At 47.5% G+C, this 8,491-nt stretch overlaps 1 protein-coding gene across 26 annotated transcripts in view; it reads right to left on the reverse strand.

Annotated features, from left to right (window-relative positions):
• CADM1 (cell adhesion molecule 1) overlaps window positions 1-6,088 on the reverse strand; it is a 336,780-nt gene extending 330,692 nt beyond the window's left edge. For all 26 annotated transcript variants that reach the window (XM_035264633.3, XM_002754498.5, XM_035264632.3 and 23 more), the window contains exon 1: window positions 5,947-6,088. In XM_035264633.3, coding sequence (XP_035120524.1) covers window positions 5,947-6,067 — 121 coding nt within the window. In that variant the 5' untranslated portion in view covers window positions 6,068-6,088. The remainder of the gene's footprint in view (window positions 1-5,946) is intronic.
• Between the last annotated feature and the right edge of the window lie 2,403 nt (window positions 6,089-8,491).

Genomic DNA, 8,491 nt, shown 5'->3' on the forward strand with positions numbered 1-8,491 from the left:
TCGAAATGGGAAAAGACGTTTTTATTTTAAGCAATATATTCACAAAATGCAAAGGTATTTATACTATGGAGGCCTTTAAAGATAAATATGCGAATGGGGTATCTCACAGTCACCAAACTAACATCAGTCTTACCCACAAAAGTCCTCACATGGAGGGTATTCATTATGGGAACAAATGGAAATGGCCAATCTTGCCAAGGGTGCTTTCCAGTGCACACCACAGTTGAGGGACTAGCTACAATTACTGCATATTTACACAACTGTATTTACACAACAATAAAACTCATCTGATCCAAACAAAATCTTGCTCAAAATAAACCAAACCAAGCAAAAATCGTGCTTTAGCTTCCCTGGTCTCCGCCTTTGCTTTCACCAACTGCAACAAGGCTTCATTCTCTCTTCCTCAGTAAAGCTAAGGCAAAAATTTGGCACATCCAGGTGAGAATACTGTGCGTACACTCAGATAATAATACTGTGATAAGGAGTGGAAAAAGAGGGGCTGTATCTTTGAAATCATTCTAGAAGTAATTACAAAAGAAATGATAGGATGTCGAGGATTTATTTAAATTATCTGAGAAGAGGAGGAAGCACAGAGAGGATAGAGTGACCAGAGGTGGATAATTATTAAAACGGAGTTATTTGCATACATGGTTAAATATGGTATTCTTTCCACTTTTGTATGTATATATTTGAAATTTTCCTTAATAAAATGGAAAAAAAGAAAAATCTAATCAATGTAAAAAAAAAGTCATCCTTCCAAAATAAAACATTTTTTTCTTTAAAAAACAACAAAAAAATATGCTCAGCTTTTTCTTGGCTTAATGAAAAGACACAACTGCCTGGTAAGAAAATCAAGCTATGTTCTTGTTCTTGACTTAAGAACACTTCGTTTTTTCCTTAGTTACACAGAACCAGTTCTACTGCTAATATTAATCTTTGAAAAGACAAATAAAAAAACCGAAAAATCTAAACCTGAGCCTTCTGAAGCCTGGTTTTTGCATATCAGACTTATTCCAGTGAAACAAATCCAGATTTCTCCCCTATGAAGGTGCTTTGGATGACATTTCTGTTGCGGCTGCCAAATAAAGTCCAGAGGTTTCGGGATCATTTGTCAACACCAAAGACAACATTACCAAGAACTGGTCCTTTCTTCCCAGAGGTCACTCCTGTGATCCATGGGTTTATTACCTAGAGCAACAATTAATCTTGCTGCCTTCAAAATAAAAATATTTTTAGCCAAGATAGTGTCTATCCATGATCCATATCTCTGACCAGGCGTCCCTGCCAGGAGGCAGAACAGAAGGTTCACTGGCTGGACATCAAGGGACCTGTCCCTGTCCAGGATCCGTTGCTAACCTAGCCTCAGTTCAACTACGGAGTAAGATTCTTTCCTCCCTGGCCTTGGCTACTTCACTTCAAAATGGGATTTCACCAGATGAGTTCTAATATCTTTCCTCTCTCAAAAATTCCATGATTATAAGAATCTCTAATTTCCTCAAAAGGTAATAATTTTGAAAACAGCTTTAGTGCCAAAATGTTACATTTTCTATTAAATACTTTTAAATGTGAATATGAATACTGTATTGTGAGCAAGTTTTTGTATAATGTGCATATATATGTATACATAAGTATGTATTTGTATCAGTACTTATATATACACACAAACACACACACACTGATACCATTAGGCACTTATATGGGACTAATTGCTTCCAACTCAAAGCAGCAAATTTTCAATTCTGCAACAGATGTCGCTGTGTGATTTCTCCTTTCTGTGCTGGATTTTCAGTTAAAAATGCCCAGCATAATGGTCAGTACTATTCTTCCCAAGAAAGACATACAGCAGTTGAATCCTTTGGATTTATTTTGAATTTTCTTCCTCTGCTGCTAAATTTCCACTCAAATTATAACACTGATTAGTTTGGCCCAATTTAAGAGATTTCCCACATTAAAATGCACTTTTGTTTAAAAATATATATACATCCACATGCACGCGTGCACACACACACAAACCCACAAACACAATCATTTTTGAAATATAAATTCTAAGTGACCAATTATACATTAAAATGTCACATACAGAAACCCCAAGAGAATGAGACAGTTTATATTCATAAAAATCTTATCAAGTTTTAAAGTCTAAAAAATCATTTAGCTATATAGGCCAAGGAATGATGAAAATTCACCTAGGTATGAGACTAAAACGTACCAGGTGTGGGAAAAGAGTCATTAAAAACTCCAAGAGCACCATCAATAAGAATAAAATTTTTGGATGTTGGTTTTCACAGCGTTTCTTTCAAAATAAATAGTAAGATTAATGTTATAATTGCAAGACATCTTACCAATCTGACATTCACTATCAACCACTTCTTGACACATGTCATGGAAAAGTGACATCTCTTTCCCTTCAACCAATGTATCTTCCAATGACATCAACCTCAACAGGTAGCTAGCATTGTCTTAATTCAGAGCTGAGAGCAAGGATTTCATAATCTCTCTTTGGCACCCAGGAACCCGTTACCTTCTGGGATTTTAGAGACTGTGGAGAGAGATGAGCAGGCAGTGAGCTGGGGACCAACTCCGATAAGAATATGAAGTCAGGAAGTGAGAGAGGAAACGAAAGTGTCCCGCCTATTGGCGTCTTCCCTGTCCCACTCCCCTTTACCAGGAGAGCCATTGGGGAAAACTGGATAAAGCATGTACAACATCCATATGAATAAAGCTCTTTGTTCCAGAGAACTGCCTGCTCTTTTATTCCCCCCTTTTTCCGTATTTGTCCATTTCAAAAGATTGCTCAATGGGTCTCTTGTTCCTCCAAAATGTCCCAGGCAAATAATGCAAGCTTGTCTCGTCACACAAGTCACTAAATGAAGCCTTGTGCGTCTCCAGTGACACACTGTAAATATAAAGTGGCATTAATGAGGGATATTTTATCAAATCTATCACAGACAAGTGCAAGTCCCTCCTGCGGCTATTCAATTCGATGCAGGGAAAGGCAACAATAGCAGGGCGGCACTTTTGCAAAGTCCCTATTCCCGGTTTGCAAGATCCAACAGGCCACGGCAAGCAAAACTCAGCCAGGCTCCTTCCCATCACCACCATAAACCCACCACCCATCAGCCATCTTCTCTAATCCTGAAAATGATAAGAGGGAGGTGATCAGCTACTGGTTCACTCGGGATCGAAAACATCATGCGTGCACCTTGAACGTAACAGGCGTGATTAACACTGTGGAGTGAGCTTAAGCAATCCCATATTTGCTGCATTTCATTAACATCCATTTCATCCAAACATCACAGGAGAAATATTATTCTCTGTGGGGATGGATGGCTTCGGTTACAAGGGAAAACAGAACCAGGACCCACCCACGATGGTCTTAATTCGCTTTCCCAGCAAGGATGCAAATGAAACAAGCCTAATGAAGTCAGATGCACCAACAGGTTTCTTTAATCCTGGGAGTGGGAACTGGAGGCCTCCGAGAAAGCTTAAACTAAGAGAACTGAGGAGGAAAAGTCCCTTGGTGCCCACCTGAAATTTAACCCTGGAATGTGGGACCCCGGAATGAGCCAAGACCTCCTCTCAAACTCACTATGTATATATATACTTATATATATGCATTAAAAGAAAAACAATTAAGAAAGCCATCTCACCCCCTCACTACAAATCAAACCCAATTACTTTCTAATTTGAACATAATCTGATAACCAGCATACAAACAGGGATGTACACAAGAGCAAGAAGCTGCTTCCATGGTAACTGGCAACAGAATTTCATGTAGCTTCGACATGCACGGCTGAGTTCCAGACCGCTCCTAAGTCAGCATATATCCATCGCAGGGAAAGCAACTTCTTACCGAGAGATAGTTACAAATATAGTACCGTTGCTACTACCCGGTGCCTTCAATGAGCAGTCTTGACAGGGGAGGCATAATCTAATCCTACTCTGCTGCCAAGCGTCATTGCAGGACTCCCATTTTTAGTCAAAAGGCAATATCCCGGACCATAGCTTTCCCCTCCTTTTTTTGCAGCCAATACAAGCCTATTGTTGCCTCTATTATGCGCCAGTTACCGAGCCTTTACTCACGCTCACGTTTAACTGACACTGGCGCTTTTTACAATGCAGCAGCACGAGGGATCTCTTTCAGAAACATTTTATTGAACCCATCCAGTCAGAGGCATCACCCGAAATGAAGTTGTAACCACACCGGCATCGGCTGAACCCAATTATCTCGTAACTCATAAATTAAGAATTCAGAGGAAAAACACATAACATCCGGAGACAGTGGCATTGAAGAAAAAATCCTCAGCGCTGGAACTGACGCTGCTGCCAGACTCCCCCCAATAGGTTCCCCAAGTCGAGCCCCTTTGCAAGCCTGTTTTGGGGGCAAGCAGGCAACCCGGCGTCCCTCAAATCTCTAGCTAGCACCCCCACACATCCCCCGTCTCCTACAGCGTGTTTCCTGCGGTGTTTACATAACTGTGTGTCCTCTAGCGTGTAAACAAAAGGCACAGCCCAAGCCGAGAGCCGCCCCCGAAGCAGCACGGTGGCCCCCAATACTGTGCCGGCCCAGGCCGGGGGCTCCGCAGGTGGGGGCTGAGCTCTCGGCGTCCTCCGCCACTTGTTGCTCCCGGGTCCTGCAGCTCTGGAGCTGCAAGGAGGGGCTTTGCAGGCGCAGAGTCCTGCTGCATCCCCTCCTGCATCGCCGCCCGCCCCCGGCGGCCCCGTGCTACTCGGTGCCGCCGCCCGCCCGGAGCCGGCAGCAGGCGGCCAGGGGCGCGGGGACGCCGCGCTGCTGGTGAGCGCGGCGAGGTGGCGGGAAGGGAGGCAGGTTGCAGCACGGCCGGCCTCTCCGCTGGGGAAGAGCTTCGGCTCCCTTTTGTTAGCAAAAGCAAACACTGCCCTCTTCTTTCCCGACCGCGCCAACGCGCCCGGCACACGGGCAGTCACACGTCGTGCTCCAACCGAGTGCTCGGGGTCTTCAGGGAAGGCTCCGGCGTGCAGAGCCGCCCTGGGCAAATTCCCAAGACCGCTCTTCTCTCGGGGCGCGCGGAGGCCCGCAGAGTGTCCGCCTGGCCGCAGAGGCCGCGAACACCCCCTCCACCACCCTCGGGCCGCCGAAAGAACGGGCAGCCGGGAAATCCCGTGTCCCCACTCGTGGTAGAGGACGCTGTGGGGCGGGCAGGCTGCGGGCTCCCAGGCGCCTTCCTGCAGAGGCGGCGACAGTGGCCGCTCCCCCCCACGCCCCGCGGGGCCGGGCAGGGGAACTTTCCCTGCCTGGAGCCGGGCCAAGGAGACCCGCAGCGGAGCCGAGGGGGCGGAGGGCTGCGTTCCGCCGGAGGGAAACACGAGAGGCGTGCAGTTCGAGAACAGGGGAGAAAGGCAAGAGCGCGTGGGGGGAAGGGGCAGGGGAGATCAGACAAGTCTGGGGATGTCCTGGGGACCGAGGAGGAATCACGCCGCGAGCGGCTGGGAGTCAGCCACGGGGAGGCTTCGGGGATGGAGAACTGGCGGGGGGGGGGCCGCTGGAGAGGTGGGGGCGAATGGGTAGCCCTGAGAGACAGGAGGACCGGCAAGTTACGGGGACGACGGCGAGTTTAGGAGGGTCCGGAAGGGTCAAGGGTGTCTTCGATCCATCCCTTTCCCCCAGGCTCTGTAGCCTCCGGGCCCCCCATTCCCACTCCACTCCGCACCCCGCTCCAAGCCGGGGAGAGAAGGTGTGGGTGCAGCCATCCCTGGGGACTCACACCCAGCCGGGCAGCGGAGAAGGGGCTCACAGATTCCCTCAGCCCCTTCCCTCTCAGCCCTGAGTTTCCTCTCAACACTCCCTCCGCTTCGGATTTAGGAAGTGGGGGGAGGTTGTCATGGAAACGTTTCCCCCCTCTGTGGCTACGGCTATTAGGGTGCCTTGGGAGATTTAGGGGCCAACTGGCCGGTGCCCACACCTACCTGTTGGGATCAGTGCCGCGGCGAAGAGCAACAGCAGAAGCCGGAACCGGAGCCCGCGAGGCGCCGCCACCGCCGCTGCCGCCGCACACTGGGATCCGCTCGGCAGCACAGCACTCGCCATGTCGGGCACCTGCCTCAGACTGGCGGCGTTGGCTGCCTCCGGTGCCCAAGCGGACAGCTAATGATATGCTAATGACATGAGCTGAAGGCGGAGTCCGGGCAGACCAATCACAGCGCCGCGAGCCCAACCCGGCTCTCCGAGGGACTCGCCCCCCTCCCCCACTCCGCCCCCTGGCGCTGGCGTGCGGCGGCGCGCCCGCGCCACCTAGGGGCGGGGCCAAGGGGAGGGGCGTATGCAAATATGTTTATGTTAAAATTCGGTTTTGCTTCCCCTAGATCAGGGAAAATGTTCTCCCGGGCGCCTGGCGTGCGAGGACTCGGGCTCCAGGGGGCGGGTCTAGCTTCCTGTACACCTTTATTAGGAATGTTTATAGCACTCGCTGTATCAGACCGACGACTGGAGAATCTCCCTTAAGAGGGTCCTCTGTCCCGCACACCGAGTGCATCTGGCCTGCGAACCAGACGTTGCAAATTTCCGTCACTCACCTTGCACCGAAGGAACAGATCTTTGGGAACAGGGGCTGTGCGGGAGTGGAGAGTAAGAATGCAGGTCCCCGGATTGACAAAACAATCTGGGAGAAGTGCATGCGTGCTTTGCACGTCCGGCGGAGCGGGAGAGCCCGCTCAACAGCCTAGCGGTAGACTCCGGGATAGTTGGAGAAAGCAGCCTTAGAGTCGGGTTCTGAGATTTTCCAGTCGGTGTCTTTGAAGCAGAATCTCGGGAAAGGTAGATCGAGGAGGGTATGCTCAGGCTTCCCATCTTACCGAGGGTCTCCTCCATGGTTTTGATATATAGGCATGTGTTGAAATATGTATGACATATTTGTAATATTAGATATTTAAGATTACACAACGGAAAAAATCTATTCGGTCAGGTAAAGAGCAGGGGTCGTGGAAGTGGGTGATAGGGAGTGTAGTGAAAGTACGGTCTGCCGTGTTCCTCCTTCGGGGCTCAAACCCACTCACTCCTCCTCTGCGCCCCCAGCCCTTCCTAAGGAGGCTGGGCACCAACAGGTGCTCCGAGCTTCCCGTGTCTCTGGGAGAGCCTCTCCTGCTGAAGCGACTTGCCATCTCCGGACTCACTCTCCCTCCAGAAATTCTCTTTGCTTTCTTTTCAGCCAGGCAGCTGGCTCTCTTGTTTGTCTGCTCTTTAATTACTTATTTCCTTCCCCTCTAGAAGATCGTGTGCGCTCTGACCCTCTGTTGCTCAAGCATCAAATTGAAGGACGAGCCATATTAAGTGTAAAGGTTTATAATAATTTAAGTATTCATAGAATGCAGAACAATAAGATGTAGGAAATACAATTTGCATAGTAAATATCAATATCACAACAGCTAAAACAAACCATGACAAATTATCTGTGGCTAAATGACCAAGAGATTACTGAATGTAAATTGCTAAGTCTGAGCTACAGTCTAGGAGAGCTGCGCCAAATGACTTCCCTAGCCTTCTGTCCTCATCTTGCTAAAAAATAAATAAATAATACATATCAAAAAGGAAGTCATGATCTGCCAACCCACCAAATGAGTTACACTTAAAAACAGCCTCCTATTATCCATTATGCATAAACTAATTTCGAGACTGCACGGTCTTCACAGCCCTGGATATTCTGCTCTGTAATTACAGGCCCCGATGCATGAACTGCAGGCAGTCCTCCAGAAGTGGGGAAAGCTCCAACAGGAGAATAGCACTACAGGAGGCAGGAAACCATCCCCTCATGGGCACCAGGATAATGCCCAGTCTGTAAAGTCCTACCTGTTCTTATTACCTCTGACAGTGAGGTACCTGGGTCACACCAAATAGAGAGCAGAATTCCACCAAAATTGGAATAAAAAATTTAAGGCCCTATGTATGCTGAAAGTGATATATAAACTATAAGGACAAGTCCTATATGCCAAGAATCCTAGCACAGAGCCTGGCACAAAGTAATATTATTACCTGCCACTACTATTATTACTACTCTTGCATTCATTGAATCCTTCTTAAGTATTCTAAATGCAAAATCTCATTTAATCCTTGGAACAACCCCCAAAGTACCTACTATTATTATCTTTCATTTTATGTTTTTTAAACATGAATAGAAAGATTAAGTAACTGCCCTAAGATTATAGTCTCTAACTTGCAGAAAGAGCCTATGCAATTAACCACCAAGCCTTACTAAATGTCTGTTAAGTGAATGAATACATTTCACATTACAATGCATGAATAATAAGCAAAGGATAGCTACATTTTTAACATAAGGTGAAAATATGCCAGCAGCCCAGAAACATTTTTTTTTTTTTTAAATAACAGAATTGCACTATACTCCTAAGGAAAAGCATTCCTCATGAAGCTGAATCTCCAGGAGAATCTAGCCAGGCCCCAGTCCTCCCACACTCGGAACACAGTATGGGGACATTGGAAGATGTGGGGTGTTTTCATCTC

This window comes from Callithrix jacchus, chromosome 10 (assembly GCF_049354715.1).
Source record: "Callithrix jacchus isolate 240 chromosome 10, calJac240_pri, whole genome shotgun sequence".
Taxonomy (NCBI): domain Eukaryota; kingdom Metazoa; phylum Chordata; class Mammalia; order Primates; family Cebidae; genus Callithrix; species Callithrix jacchus.